The 16,672-nt window shown below is 41.9% G+C and overlaps 1 protein-coding gene across 1 annotated transcript in view; it reads right to left on the bottom strand.

Moving 5' to 3' along the window:
* Positions 1–16,672, bottom strand: part of SGIP1 (SH3GL interacting endocytic adaptor 1) — a 214,341-nt gene that overhangs the window by 52,172 nt on the left and 145,497 nt on the right. Inside the window, exons 12-16 of the mRNA XM_059689264.1 lie at positions 15,170–15,262; positions 11,261–11,335; positions 8,583–9,092; positions 2,036–2,163; positions 971–1,097 (exon numbers count right to left, since the gene is read on the bottom strand). Of these exons, the coding sequence (XP_059545247.1) occupies positions 971–1,097; positions 2,036–2,163; positions 8,583–9,092; positions 11,261–11,335; positions 15,170–15,262 (933 nt within the window). The remainder of the gene's footprint in view (positions 1–970; positions 1,098–2,035; positions 2,164–8,582; positions 9,093–11,260; positions 11,336–15,169; positions 15,263–16,672) is intronic.

Here is a 16,672-nt window from a genome sequence, read left to right on the forward strand (position 1 = left end):
AGAAGAGCTTCAGGCTTTGATCAAGCTACTACTCACATGGGCAACTCTGTAGTGGGCTCTTGGTAAGTAGCAGGGATTTATTTAGCTTTGGTTAATGATTCTCCCAAGCAATGCAGAGTGGTCAGCTGGCTTATAATAATGGGAAGCTTGGAGGGGAGTTCTGACAATAAAGGAAGACAATGGGAAAACATGGAATGGGAAAGCCCCAGGTAAGAGACACCATGCAAACAGAAGATGCAGCAGGAGCCTACAGACGATGGTGAAGACCTTGAGAGGGAGACCAGCCTTGGGAAAAGGGAAGACGCTCCAGGCAATGTGAGGCATTTAAACCTGAGAAAACCATCCAGCTGAGCAGCCATTCTCAACTCTTCACTTTCATCACACCATAAGGAAAGAGGCTCAAAGGCATTTACTAAAAATGCCAGCAATGATTTATGTCTCAGGGAACACTGACCACGTATCACTGAAAAGCACTAGAAAAACATGTCAAAAACTTTGCTCAAGTTCCACAATGCCAATGTGTATAATATCTGTCAACATAAGAACAACCAAAACTGATGTAGAAATGAAAGCTTCAAGAAAATAAAAGTTCTAAATTTTGTGATTTCTGAGGTGGTGCACAGTTGTAATTTAAATTAACATTCCCCCCTCAAAGGAGATAATTTAGATCATAAGAAATAATATCTAAATTACAGGACCTTATGTGACGATTTCTTCCTTTCTTTTAGGAATAGTTCTGTATGGAATAGCATAAGATAATTCCTGCATAACACAGGTGTTAATATTCTTTTATTTATACGCCTAGTTGCAGCACTTTGCCTCCTTTGCTGGGAAGGTAAAGAGTCAGATGATGGTAGCAAAACACACAGCAAAACAATTCTGACCAGAAACATAGGCCTCAGGGTTTCCAGGTCATAAATATAGCCAGTCAAAACCACCAATGGATTAAAAGAGAGGAGATAACGTTTACCAACTGTGGGAGTGGTGGCTGCACTCAGGGAATTCGTGGACGATATTGAAGAAGTGCTTTCAGCCCGTGCTAGGGGTGCTATTGGAGGAGGGCTGGAGGAATGGATGGGAGGGCTAAAAGGTCTGGGCTGCAGAGAGAAGAAAAGAGATGGAAAATTAGATACATAGGTCGTAGTGCTTCCCTTCCATATTTTTCATGACTCCCAGTCCCAGCTATAACAACACAGGTTCTTAAAAGTACAAGAGACACCATTTTTACACTGAAATTGATTATATCGACACTGGAGCTTGTAGATGGAGCTAGAGGAACCATAATCCACAAAGTGCTACACTCAATAGGTAAGTGAGACTTAGAGGAGCTGAGACCTGTGATGTGGTCAATGGTGTTTCAGGGCTGTGAACTCACGTGCTCTCAGGGACTAAGCAGGTAATATAATCTGAGAGCGTAAACCCATGGAAAGACATCTGAATACAAAATGCTGTAGTGTGCTAGCTAAACCAAATATTATGAACATCACCAGTTTATGGCTCGTGTGCATGGATTCCAAAGCAATTCACCTCCACTAGAAGTCTCTTTATTGTTCATACAGAATCTGTTCCACCCCTTAACCTAAAACACGATGTAAGAAACTTCTAGAATAAACTCATTTGGGCCACCACTGCTTTATATCTACATAGAGTGCCACCCACCAATAACTTCTCTGCAGTCTAGAGACAGAAATCAGGACTTGCCTTCTCTTGGGGTCTTTGAAAAGCAAACATATATGGTGAAAAGAAACACCTCCCTTTCTAAAGATTTAGCACAATTGAGCATGACTGTCTTGATCTGCATCAAACCCACTGTGGCAAAACTGAGGGCCTAGCGTTCCTTTTCCTCCCATTGTAGACCTTGCCTTGAAGATGGCAGAGTTGGAGGATGCCTTTCAGATGCCACCTGTCAGGGCCATTTGTACAAGTGACTTGAGGCTTGGACCCAAAGCAGAGATGGCCTGTGGGAAGGTTTTTCACTCCTGTTTGTCACGCTCACCATGAGTTTCTGAGCAAGCCAGGGCAGAAGGGAACATACCACATCTCCGACTCCAGGTTTTCCTGGAGGTAGCTTTGGCCGAGATGGAGGCCGGGGAGGAGGTGGTGGTGGGGTGGTGCTGCTGCAAGGGACCAAGGGAGTGGCTGGCCGAGCAGGGGACGATGCACCTGAAAAACAAGCTGGTGTTAAAAGGGGATGGAAACAGGTGGCCAAAGTGCTGTCATCACTTAATCTCTCCTTCCCCATTCCCATAGTGCAATGCCAGTCCCAGATACTTTTTTTTCACTTCAGCCATTACTATATTCAACACTGTAGCAGGTGGTATTTTTTTTTTAATACAGAAAAAAAAATCACTCAGTTGAACTGTGGTTGATGGCAGAAGCTGAAGCTCATTGCCTTTTGTTGTCATGTGACACCCAGTGAAAGGTAAATCTTTTACTTAGTGACAGAAAATACATATTTTAAGACTCTTTTGGATCGGTGGAGGGTAGCTTTCATTTTGATCACATACCCACCAAAAGTATGATAAATTCTTTTGCTTTCTGTGTATTCGGCATTTAGTTATGTCCTAGATGCAAATGAAAGTTAGAACTTGAAGGAAAATAAATGATTTTTCCACATTATTTAAACATGTATAAGAGAATTACCCTGTTTACTATGCTTCAAGATATGAGTGCTAACTTTAGAAATGTAAGCAAACACTTGTTGGTAAGCAAAGGAAAAAATGTAGGAAGGTACATTAGCTGTTGCATGAGCATTTTGTGTTTAGAAGCTTGACAGAAACACATTGAATTAAAAGGATTTTCTGTTTTGAAAGAGGCTGCTTAGGAATCTGGTCCACATAGAGTGTGTCCACGATGATTTGGGGGATGATTTTTAAAAGAGCCTCTTGGATTTACTTTTCTGGCTGTCAATGACAAACATGTGAAACACAGACGACACACAGAGGCGGGCATGCACACCAATCAGCACACCAGCAGGGTCTCGGACTCAGGGGTCTGCCTCTCATCACACATGTGTCTGGGATTCCTGGGTAAACTGCTTGGCTAAAACCCTTAAGAAAGTCAAACCAATATTCCATATAGCTCTTGTTCAAAAATGTTGCAACTACTCCAGATGTCTTGTCACTCTGGTTAGAAGTACAGGTGTCAAATCATCACAAGAAAATTCTAAGAAATCCTGCCCCAGGAAAATATCCCTCCCCCTCCCCACCTCCTTCCAATAAGCCACAAAACTCTGCTCCCTGGAGAATCCCAGACCAGCATCTCTCTCTCCAGATTTTCAGATTCTCAAACTCATCCTCTCAGCATCTGCTCTCATCTTAGGAGAGTCGCTGGGGGTCGACTTTGCTCCTCTTGTTTAAATGACTTGAAATCTTGAGCATGTTGTGTTTCTCTGTGCTGTTTATTCTAAGTAGAATTTCAATAGTGGGAAATCCTACTAATAATTTTGATATCCCCATCCCTACACCCACCTCCTCTCTATCACTACCACCTTGTTACTATGTTCTTACTTTTTATTTTATTGGGCCAGAATCTATGTTAGCCATTATCTTATTTTTGTTTCCACAGTAAGCGTTAGAGGAAGGTCTTGCTACTGTTTCAATGGAAAGTAAAGCTCAGAGATATTCAGTAACTTGCTGAAGCTCACACAGCTCAAATGATCTATTTAACTCCAAAACTCAAGCTCAAATGCAATGTCTTGTAGATTTAGGTAAACTGTGGAGTTCAACATTTTGCATAAATTAGCCTGGTCCTATTTTTGCATGGGCAGCTTGCACATACATCTCGCAATATGAATATTAATAGTCTTTTTGCTAATCTTCTCTTGAACAACAAAAAAAGAATTACGTTTTGACAAGTCTCACTACAAGGTTTTCTTTCAAGTTAATAGATTTACGCCCAGGATGGTTGCAGAAAACAGAAGTGACAGCAAAGAGATGGGAAATGAGCTTTTGAACAGCTGGCGTTGTCAGGAAGTCCCCTGGGGCTTTTGGGGAGTTCTGTTTTGCTGGAAAACCATGTACAGGAATGGCTCAAAATGTCTATTCATGGGTCTACTTCCAAGAAATAATGTTCTGAATCAATCTCAGAAAAGGTCAGCTACTTGCCCTTTTCCTACATGTTCCAGAAGGGAAATTTTAAAGACTACTTTCAATAATGCTTGGGAAAATGTAAAGGGATTATCATCAAGGCATATAGAAAACTGAAAAAACTGGATGAAAAGACAGATTATCCGAGCTGGCCCTGCCTGCCTCTTATCAACCAGGGAATCTTGACCTCTCTGAATCTCAGCTTCCTGTTTTAAAAAATGAGACATGCTTCTCCCTTATAAGGTAGTTGCAACAATCAAAATGGAAAATGCTTATGAAAGTGTTTGCTAAACTATAAAATGCTATGAAAATGGAAGGCAATAGATGATGATGATGGTAAAGATGTGTCTTTCGATAAAGACAGAACTAAAAGCAAGGAAAGAAGAGGCTATTAACTGTTTTTCTTTATGGACACTTTATTTAACTCACTTCTTTTCCCTCACTGGATTGACTTAATTAGTTTGTTATGAAGTTGGAGGACACTGAGGGAGTGTTTAAGAACCCAACCCTATTCGACAGAACCCTGAGGATCAGGAGAGGATATTCAGGGCCTGAGGGGGTATTTCACAACTAAACTAAGGCTTCCCATGCTTTTGTGAGATTACACGATTGTTAGTATTATAAGAGCTAGAGGTTATCATTTATACATGTCTATCATTCTCGGATCTTCAATTATACTTTCACTTCCCCTTCAAGCAGTGTTTATTCCCAAGAACCATGCTGGAGAATAATAAGACAACATCTCCAGTTAAGGCTTAACTTTAAAAAAATCACATGTATATTATCTGAGTTTTGTGAGTTTAAAAATGTTGGCAACCATTGACATACTCTCAACCCATTTGCTGCTCTCAACCTGAAGTTCCATCATAGTTTCTCTGGTAACCCCTGAAAACAACACAATTTTAGCTTCAATTTTCATCTCTCTTTGTGTGTCTAGGTGAGTGGGTGAGTGAGGGTGGCAGTGGGAGCACCGGGGGAGACATGGTAAATGGAATCCAATAGACCTGGGGTCAGATCCTGGCTCTGCTACTTATTAGCTTTGTGTCTATGGCCAAGTTCCATCTTTGAGCTTCTGTTTCCTTTCTGTAAAATGAGGCGAATGCACCACAATGCTGTGGGAAGAATCAAGTGAAATAAAGTATATGCATTTCAAAATATGTAAGAAACTAAACAGCCTTTTCCAATTGTGTTTCTTAGAACACAATTCCATCATGTATTTGAAGAAAGTATTAAGTGTGTGTGGGAATGGTTACAAACTATGCTTCTTTTTCAGTGACCAGCGCATTGTAAGTTCTAAAACAGCCCCGTCCCATGGAGCTTTCTGCAATGATGGAAAATGTTCTAGAATGAGTGCTGTCAGATTAGATAGACACTAGTCACATGTGCCCATTGAGCACTTGAATTGTGCCTACTTCATCTAAAGAACTACTTTTCATTTTAATTAATTATAATTAAGATTAAAATAGGCACATGTGGCTAGTGGCTTCCATATGGAACACTGCTGCTCTAAAGAGACTTGTAATTAGAAAATATATTTGATTAATTCAAACCCAGGTACCCCAAAGTCATTTGCTTATGGATGTGTATGTGTATGTACCTGTGTCTAACATCTTTTAATATTGCTTCAGTATCTCAAGTTGGAGAATGTTGCACAGAAGAACATTCTATCTTTACTAACACCTCTCTTTCCCTGGCCTCCACATTTGCTGCAGGCCAATGAGACTCTTTCTCCTCCCCATCCCCTGGCACACAACCACACAGAATAGAGAGCCTTCACCAAGAATCAGAGTTTGCATCCCAGTAAAGCCATGTTCATTCAAGCCAAGCTAGGTATTTTTAACTTTTGCCACAAGGAAATTAAACATCTTGAAGTAAATCCTTAACTTCCAACTGTTTTTCAACAGCAGGTAACTCTTTTGATTTACAAAGCTGCCTTGTGAGAATTGCCTAAAATTGGTGGGTGACAGCGACCTTGCTTTGGATGAGATTTTTTTTTAAAATGAGCATAATGGTATTCAATGAAACAAAGCAAGACCTAAGTGTTATAAAGAGCAGGGAGTTAAAAGCATCGCTACTTTTTAAAACATGAGGTCATATCCTGTTGTTGTAATCCTAAATTCACATTTCTGCCAGTCTGTGTATATTCCATCAATAAAACCTTAAGCAGCAAATAAACTGGGACTTAATTAAAGAGATAATGGTGCAAAGTTTCATTTATTCATGAGCTTCACTGGTTCAGTTCAAGCTTCCACTTAGAAATTCAATCCTTTAATACCAGCAAAGTATAGTTTTTTTTCCAGCTCAATTATTAGGAATCAATAGATTTCACTGGCAGCATTTTCAAGTAATTAAAATAAGGGTATGGAAGCTAAACATGAAAAAAACAACAAAACTCCCAAAGGTTCCTGAAAGAAAGACAAAGCTCCTCTCTCCACTGATTATACCAGTGGTCAATTCAATTACACAGACATCTTCCAGAGCCTGTGGAAGGTGGTGGAGGAAACATGAAAAACAAAGCTTCCCTGTCTCTCCCCCGCCTCCCCCCTGACCCCCCCAAGAGCTTAGTGGTCTGCCCCTGGAGACAGGGCACTATTCCTTGAAAAGCCCTTTCAGAAGACTGAGAGCCTGGCCTAGGAAAGAGAGCCCCATGAAAGACAACAGAAATGTGGCCCTCTTTGACAACAGAAGACCAACTTCTCTGGGTTTTGGTCTAAACTGAAAGCTTTACAGAGAAGTTGGGAGCTTATATCCCAGAAGAGACCTACAAAAAGCAACAGAGGATGAAGGTGGATGCTCTAACCTTCTAGAATTATAGAGACGAGCACTGAGGGGTATGTTTTGAGAGAATATTGGTGATCTTATTGATACAGTGCAGTACAGGTGGGTGTCAGTTATCAAGTAAGTTTGGGATACTTCGTAACTAAACCTTAGAAGAGTGCCTGTAGACAACAGTGGTTACAAATACTAGTTATGGATTAGACAGACCTGAGTATGAATCCCAAGACTATCATCTCTAGCTGAGGAAACGGGAAAATTACTGGATACCTCTGAGCCTCAGTTTTCCCATCTGTAAAGCGAGGGAAATAAGAGTACCTACCACAGGGGGCTGTTGTGAGTATAAAATAATATGCACTTAGCATGGCGCCAGGACAAGAAATTACAGCTGTTGCTATTATTGGCAAAATAAAGGCTCTCAAAGGTCCTATGGTAAAAAAATTTAACAAAATCTGATTTTGTTTTGACACATGCTTTTCAGACTTATGTGAGTATTAAATAGTTTTCATTTTTTACACTTACAGAGGAACTTGCACACACAGAGCAAGCACTAAAAAGTACTCCAATGGAAGAGGCAGCAATGAGGACTACTAGAATAGAGACAAATGTCTTAACTAACTTAAACTTGGTGTCCTCTTTCAAAGCAAATGAAAAACAAATAGCACATGGCACCCCAGAAAGGTGCCTAAACCAAACCCACAGGCATGGGAAGGTCTTGCCAGGCAAAGGTGTGAGCCACTGGGATAAACAACATGGAAGAAGATGCTTAGGAAAAATATTGATCTTTCTTTGGTATGCATGGCAGGTTTTCCCATCTTTTCATAGTGAGAAATCACAAAATAAAGCTTCAAATAAGAAAAAAATAAAAACTCAGATTCAGTGTCAACATTTGCATATATTACCCTAAAACTTATGCTTCTGATGGCCTTTCCCATCACCTGTCACCACACTTAGAGTTGACAGGATAGGCTGATGAGCATGTCAAAATGAAACCAGAGACCACTTTGTCTTTAGTGGTAGCTTGATTAGGTTGGGGATGTAGTGAGGTATCTTCTTTTTGCTGTCCCCTAAAATCTCATTTTCTAACTTTGTTTTTCTGAAATAAATTAGAGGGGCTAACATGGTTCTCCTCTCACACAGAAAGACAGAAAAAGAGAAAAAGAGAAAAAAAAACCCACATTGACTTACAAAAACTAGGGCTCTTGGGAAAAAGAAATTAATTAACTTGATCTGGAGAATCCTTTTAAAATATATATATCGAATCATCACATTGTGTACTTTAAATAGCTTACAATTTTATTTGTCAATTATACCTCAATAAAGCTGAAAACAAAACAAACTAAACAAAACAAAATAAAACTAGGGCCGTTGTAGAGACATCTGACGAGGAAATCAGACATTTAACATAAAACTTACTGGCTATGAAATCTGTCTTTCTAGAACTTTTCAGAATTCCAAACAATGACATCATAGCTTTGCTTAAAAACATACACTCCCTAATTGCAGGGTGGGAGGCTGGGCAGAACACATCCACAGACTTGCACTATGACTGCGAGCATTCGATGGACTAGGACATGCCACGGGGCCACAGGACACCCGAACCAGAGGAGGGATGACGGAAGCTCTATAGGCAACTGCCAGGAAGGAAGGTGTTGCTCAGTCTGCAGCAGCCATGGCCATTCCCAGTCACATGAAGCACACTCAAACAGTAAGACGTACCACTGGTGGTCCCTGTACCACTGCCCGAGCCAGGTCCGGGGGACGAAACCACAGTTCTGTAGGTGGGTGGTGGTGGGGGAGGCGGAGTTGCTCTCTGTCCCAACCCAAAATCTTTAGGAGATGAGATTGTTTCTAAGTAATCATCTTTAATGAAGCTCTGCTCAGCGACTTTCTTCTGGACTTCTTCTAAATTGAGCGGCGATGGTACATTTCGAGGAGGACCAGGGGGCCCTGGAGGGCCTGGGGGGCCTGGGGGGCCTGGAGGACTTGGGGATCCCAGAACTGGGGAGTCATCTGGGTTGTCTGATGCAGCTGGTGGGGATACCACCTTTTCCCTTGGAGTCAACTCTGGAGTAACACGTTCCGGGGACGTATCAGAAAAATGGACCCACTTTTCTTCAGCATTAACAGCAACAGACTTGGGGGACAACACTGGGCCAAAAATGCTGTCCAGGTCATTGATTGATGGTAGTTTTTCAATTTTGACCTCTGTGGCTGACTGGTCATTTCCTGTGGTTAAAGTAGTTGATTTTACATTTTAATTGAGTTTAATATTATTTGTCAGGAGGGTGGGGTGGGAGGGGTGAGGCCAAGCCTGGTAAGTAGGTTGCCTTTCTAGATGCTTCACTGGGCATATTTCATGATGTAAAAGTATCTTGATTGAGCTGAAGGGGAGGGGAGAGTTCCCTGCCTCCAGAATGTGAACGTCATCTTTCTTTGTGATTATCTACCCTTCCGCAGGGTGACCCCCGTTAGCTACTTCTACCATCATCGAAAGAGCTGAGAATGCTGTGCTCTCAAGGGCTGCTCCCAAGAGTGCAGAGTGTGATCATTCTGAGGAGGCAGTGCTAGAGTCACAGAAAATACGGGCTCGGGACTACAAATGCCAAAAGGGCGGTCCCTTGTGAAAATCTGGCCTACTGAAATACATGTAATACAGTAAAAAAAAAAAAGATAGCTGAAAATCACCCTCATAATCAATGATCTACTCTAGCATATTGAATAAAAATGTTTGGTGAAACTAATTATAATATCTGTTAGTTAAAAAAAAAGCACATAATTAGCTGTATATCTTCCACCTTAAATATACCAGAAACACAGTACAAAGATTATTTAAAGGGCTATCTCCACATGTATATTATACACATATACATCCCACACACAACACACACATAGGTTATTGAGAAGACAGTCACTGCTTATTAGAATTGTTACATACATATATACCTATTTCACAGGGAAGAAAATTATGAAAACATCTGTATAATTCCTTTTTTCATCAAATCTAATTGGTTAACGTCAAAGGCATGACTGTGATATCTATCTATCTATCTATCTATCTATCTATCTATCTATCTATCTATCTATCTATCTGAAGTCCCAAGACAGAAAATTATGTTTTGATAAATATTAATATCAGCTATTCTTTTTCATTCTTATCAGTCATATGAGAAAAAAGTTCAAAACTACCTCCTAGATCTTGGCAGGAAAGATTTGATAACAATTTTAGTGTGAGGAAGTATACTTTTTTAAAAACTGAGGCTATTCAAATTAAAAATTGTTACCTAAATAATTGCAAGGCACGAGCAGAAGCAACCAGCTTAGTGCTTCCATATTTCACATTTGAAAGGAGTTCACATTCAAGGTTCCAAGGCTACAGATAAATGAGGCAGCAGTTTGCATAGCCCACAATATTTATAATTTCAGGTAAATTTATTTATATGTAACATATTTATGGAGATACAAGGGGCCAAAATGCTTTGCACTTGCAAACGCCTTTCCTGATGATACTCTGGATGACTTCCTGTTGGGTTTGAGTCAATATAAATTTCATAAATGACTATGTTTTGCATTTGTTCTTGTTGATAAATACCCAACTCTGTAGCTATCAAACCCACCAGGCTGCATAAATAGCAAAGGATGATCCATGAAGCTGCAATAGCATTCCCAAGATGATAAAGAACACATTCTAAAGGCCCAGACACATAAAATAACTATTACTGCTTTTGTCTTGCTAGCCCAATAAGACTAGGTAGATTATAAATTGAACATATAGCATTGATTTTAATAGAAGAACAAGGGTGCCTTAGAAATGATCTGTCTAAAGGCATGCAGCACTTGCTTATTCTATTTCATCATCTTTGCACATCTTTTTGCGATGGGAAGTTAGGTACTTTTATGATTACTAAGAAAAAAATTCCCCACCGCCCGCGCTTACCAGTATGCTGCACATCCTGGGAACCATTTCATGTCTTTATAGGCTAAACAGTTTTAATTCTGGCAAAAATGTTGTCCGTTCTTGGAAAATTAACAGTTGTGTCTTGAGACTATTAATGTGCATATCATGAAAATGAGATCCAATGAAGTGACATGTCAATTAAACAATGACTTTCGACATTGAGATTTTTTTTCTTTCATTTTACAAGTAAATGCGACCCTCACTCAGCAATAATATACAGAGGAAAAACTAGTTGAGAAAGTGAATCTTTTTGTGAAACTTGAGAGTGATTCTTTAAAATAAGCCCGATTCATGATAGATTGTAACAGAAGTAAAACTAAACGCAAACATTTTCACGGTTAGTCTAGTCTACAGCTTGCAACACATGATGGGTACATCGAGGCCCGGGGATACTGCTCTGATTGCCACATCTTCCTGGAACAGAAAGACTAAAGCTTACCTGGTCCAACTGTGAGGGGGGAGCCTGTGCGGGCTGGGGTGGCTGGTACATTTTTTGGAGGCAGTGGAGGAGGTGCTGCCAAGAGATGAGAAGCCAAGCATTATTGGTTACTTTTTCCCTGAGTTATACAATATTCTGTAGTGAAGCAGGCTTTAAGCTTTCATTCATATTCTTGCTCTCAGAAATGGGATAGCCATTAATGGTCTAAATATATTTTTAAAAATTCAAAGCTAAGGGATGATGCAGGACCCATTCAGATTCTTCCACTTTATGATAATAAAAATTTGCCAAAAGAATGTCAGATAATAACCATGATAATATTATCATTTTAATAATTCATTACTTTATGACAAACCTATATCTGTACCAGGAACTAGGTACATAGGGTTGAATAAAAGGAGCCTCTGCCCTCAAGGAATTTCTGACTTAATCATTAGGCATCATGTTAACACAGTTACAATCCAGGACGTGACCAAGGAAATGAGAACAGCTTGGTGGGGACTCAGGTGAGAAGTTCTTAACATAGTCAGGATATTATATCCAGTCTTTGGAAATACTGGATCATGTGGCTTTATATGGATTAAGTCTGGAAAATTTTTCTAAGTTACATGTCATAAATTTTAGTATATTTTTGAAAGTTTGAAGCAAAATGATTTGAATCAAAGAAGAATGAACATTTTACCTTGGTAAAACTTACAGAAAAAAATACCCTGAAGATAGAAAAGGTGTTGTGTTATGGCCCCAATCCTTCTGAACTAGACTTGTCATTTTGTAGGCAAAATTAGGAATTACTACTTCAACAGTACTTTTGTTTTTATCCTTTTAAATGAATGTTTTCTTGTCATTGGCCATATTTGTTATATCCAAAGAGTTCATTCCACTGGGGTTCTAATCCTTTGAAAATACATCTTTGAAAGAATAAAAAGTGTTGTTGATTTTTTTTTCTGTTTCATAAAGGAAACTAGAGGCTCAGTGCACCGATTCGTGCACCAGTGGGGTCCCTCAGCCTGGCCTGTGCCCTCTCACAATCTGGGACCCCTCAGGGGATGTTGGACTGCCAGTTTTGGCCCAACATCCCCCGAGGGATATAGTAGTGTGCGAAAGAGCAGGTGGCCTGGGAGGAGCCCAAGTCTGGGCCAGGCACCAGGTCACTCCCACACATACTGGCCCCTGCTATGCCTGCCACTGCTGCTGCTTGGTAGCACTGCCACTGAGGCTGGAAAGGCTCATGTTGCTGTAGCTGCTCTTGCCAGCTGTGAGCCTGGCTTCTGGCACCTATGGATCAGCTGAGCAGTGTTCCCACTATGGGAGCATACTGACCACTGGGGGGCAGTTCCTGCATTGAGCGTCTGCCCCCTGGTGGTCAGTGAGCATCATAGCTACCAGTCAAACGGTCGTTTGGTTGTTCAGTTGCTTAGGCTTTTATATATATAGACTAGAGGCCCAGTGCACAAAAATTTGTGCACTCGGGGAGAAGCGGGGGGGTCCCTCAGCCTGGCCTGTGCCCTCTCGCAGTCTGGGACCCCTCGGGAGATAACGCCTTGCTGGCTTAGGCCTGCTCCTGGGTGGCAGAGGGCAGGCCCAATCCCTAGGTGCAGCCCCTGGTCGGGCTCAGGACAGGGCCGATTGGGGAGTTGGGGCGCCGCCCCCTGTCATGCACAGAGCAGGGTGGATTGGGAGGTTGCGATGCCACCCTCAGTCACGTTCAGGGTAGGGCCGATGGGGGGTTGGGGCACCGCCCCCTGTCACACTCAAGGCAGGGTTGATGGGGAGGTTGCGGTGCCACCACCTGTCACGCACAGAGCAGGGCCCATCAGGGGGGCTGGGGCCCCTTATCCTTTCACGCACAAAGCAGGGTCGATCAGGGGGTTGGGGAGCTCCCCCCTGTCATGCAAAGAGCAGGGCCCATCAGAGGGTTGGGGAGCTCCCCCCTGTCACTCACAGAGTAGGGCAGATAGGGGAGTTGGGGCTCCGTACCCTGTCACGCACAGAGCAGGGCAGATCAGGGGGTTGGGGCGCCACCCTCTCTCACCCACAGAGCAGGGCTGATAAGGGGGTTGGGGCACCGCCACTGTCACACTCAGGGCAGGGCCGATGGGGAGGTTATGGCTCTACCCTGTCACACACAGAGCAGAGCCCGTGGGGGGAGGGGGGGGTTGGGGCGCCGCATCTGTCACACACAGAGCCGCAGGGCGATCAGGGGGTTGGGGAGCTCCCCCGTATCAGGCACAGAGCAGGGCTGATCAGGGGGTTTGGGCGCTGCCCCCTGTCATGCTGATCCCGGTGCCGGGAGGCCTCTCAGCTCCGCTGATCCCGGTGCTGGGAGGCATATTACCCTTTTACTATATAGGATAGAGGCCTGGTGCATGGGTGGGGCTGGCTGGTTTGCCCTGAAGGGTGTCCTGGATCAGGGTGGGGGTCCCCACTGGGGTGCCTGGCCAGCATGGGTGAGGGTCCCCACTGGGGTGCCTGGCCAGTCTGGGTGAGGGGCTGAGGGCTGAAGCTCCCAAATGCTCCTTTTTTTCTTTTTCTTTTTATTCTGGGCCAGCTTTAGCTCTGGCTCCAGCTCTGAGGCCTCTGCTGCTGAAAGCAGGTATCTGGTTTGTTTGGATTCTATAATTGAAACAATGTATAACTCCGGCTCTGAGATCCCGGCTTGCTGAAAGCAGGTTTCTGGGGTTTTGTTTAGCTTCTATATTTGTTACAATGTTTCAAACTGCAGGCTCAGAGGCCGGCAAGGCAGGCGGGGAACGTTGGTTTCCTCCGTCACTGAAGCAAGCAAGCCTCATGTTAGTTTCAAGCTGCCTGGCAGCCACCGCCATCTTGGCTGGCAGTTAATTTGCATATTGCCCTGATTAGCCAATGGGAAGGGTAGCGGTCGTATGCTAATTACCATGTTTCTCTTTTATTAGATAGGATATTCTCGGAAAGATTGGATCACATGGCTTTATAACAACATTTCCAACAAAAAGCCTCTTGGGCCGTTGATTAGGAATCCCTTGGTTAATTCCTACGATTATTTTTAGGCATCAAAAAGCAGAGCCCTGGGGATGCTGAACTGGAAAAAGTATTGATTGGTCTCTATGCGAACCTCACAGCGTAAAAATACCCTCTGCATCCTCCCACCATCCCCAAACACCTTTCTCTAAGATCCAATCTTTCTCCCATAGGATTTTTAAGGCGTGCTTTCCCCATGCACATCTGCTAAGATAAGTCCACTGAAATGAGAACTCCATAAATCCGTCTGACAGGTGGCTTGACCTAATGAGCAATCCATTCAGCCCCAAAAGCCCAACCCATTGCAGGCAAAGGGCTCTAAAGATCTTCAGGACCTGGAGTGGGGGAGGGGCATGCCGGAATAAGATGGGCTGATGGCCCTGCTTTGAGATAAATTTGCCCAGATCCCCTGACTCGGCTTCTCTCTACCATATAGCATTATTTCCCTTGCTCTCCAATTGTCATTCTCTCCTCTCAATGTGGCCTTTCTATCCTATGCAGCCTCAGTTCTGTAGGACTATCAGAAACCACGCCTGACTTGGTGCTGTATGATACCTCTGCGTTGTGTGATAGCCCAGGCCTGGAGCATGGTAGGTTCTTGGCTCACTTGCTTTTCACTCTTACATATGCACACGGAATACATGAATGAATGAATGAATAAGTGAGTCTGTGGAATATCAGAAGAGACTATGATCCAAAGTTACTGATTTTACTTTATTTATGTTATTCCTGACTTGACAACCTGCCTTGGCCCCTTTAACTCTAAAGCCTGTTGGTATAACATCTCTTCTGAATATTATACAGTCCAAATGTTGCTTACGTAGACTTTCTAAAAGTTGCCCAATTTCACTATGCAGACAGACAGTAAAATGAGTCACTTATTTTTCCAGACAGAGCAGGCATATAACTTACTTCCAGTGGGAAAAGGCCTTGTTAACTTTGGCGACTCCATGCTTGGATTAACTGGTTGGCCTGAACCCCATATCTCAGGCTGATCTAAAGGAACTGGAAACATAAAAAAAATTTTCCAGGGTGAGTTTACAAAAGAAATGCCTCTATATTTTAGAATTTAACATTTCAATTTAAAGTTGAGCTTCACAAAATTACTTCCCTCCTGCCTCAGAATTAGCAAATTAATCTAGGAACATGCTGCTCCTTGTTCTTTTCAAGCAGAAAATGGAAACAGGAGTGGGGGGGGTGTTTTTGTATGTGTACAGGAGAGTGTCTGTGTGTTTATATACAGCTAAGTAAAAACTGCATTTTCTTTCTGGTTGATCACTCGAGGACATTCTGAATACACTGGCTCAGTTTCTGGTACCCATTTGAAAATCCAGCCATTAATCCCATGGAAAGTTGCTTTAAGTTGGTTTATTTAAAGTTTGCTAGAAATACGAGTATGTTTCAAAAACTAAAATGCCTGGGTTCTATACAGTGGTTTGTATCTTTAAAGGATCTTATAGGGTCTTTAAATAAACCTTTCACAGCATCATAGAAAGAAATTAAATGATCAAAAAATGGTAAACACTTAAGAGAACAAGAAAAATAAACAAGTGCTTAGACATCTAAAATAAATCGGAGCAATTAGGTATTGAATCTAAGGACACTGAACCTAAGATTTCTTCTACTTGTTTTGTCTTCTCCTTTTGATTTTTTTATTGCTATGGTAACAATGTAAATAACCAGCTCTTTCCAGCACCTATCATGTACCAGGGGCAATATAAGTACTGATTGTAATTCATTATGTTATGAAACACAAGCTGGAAAGTTAGTTGAATATGAATTTGAATGCAGCCTCCATACTTATTGTAGACCTTGGGCAAGTCATTTAAACTCTGAGCTTCCCTTCCTTTAGTGTAGACATAAAAGCAATTTCAGAGATTTATTTAAAGGATCGAAGGAGACTATAAATATAATGTACACAAGATGTATATAGATCACTTACCACAAGGCCCATAGCTATTACTATATATATTTAATCCTCAAAATACCGCCATGTGAAAAAAAATACCACCATGTGGTTGGTATTAGTACCATTTTCAGTAGAGGAAACCAAAAATTAGAGTGATTACATAACTTGCCCAAGAGCATACATGGTGAACACAGAGGAGCTAAAATCTGATCCCAGGCATATATGCATGCCTGACTCCAAAATACATATACTTTCCCAGGCTTTTAAAACTAGTGATAGAAAAATCAATCAAAAAAAAAGTGAGAGTGTGTATATATGACAGGTAAGTGTGGGTATTAGAAAAGCAAATGTGCTTGGTACAAATGTTGGAACTTCACGGAATTTCTGGGGCCAAAAGAACCTAAAGAGCAATCAAGCCAGGCTCACTGACAAGTCCAGGCGTGAATCTCCTCTCCATCATAAACCTCATACATGGTCTCAGCATAAAAGTAAACATTCTTTAAGGA

Source organism: Myotis daubentonii, chromosome 3 (genome assembly GCF_963259705.1).
Source record: "Myotis daubentonii chromosome 3, mMyoDau2.1, whole genome shotgun sequence".
NCBI classification, from domain to species: Eukaryota; Metazoa; Chordata; class Mammalia; order Chiroptera; family Vespertilionidae; genus Myotis; species Myotis daubentonii.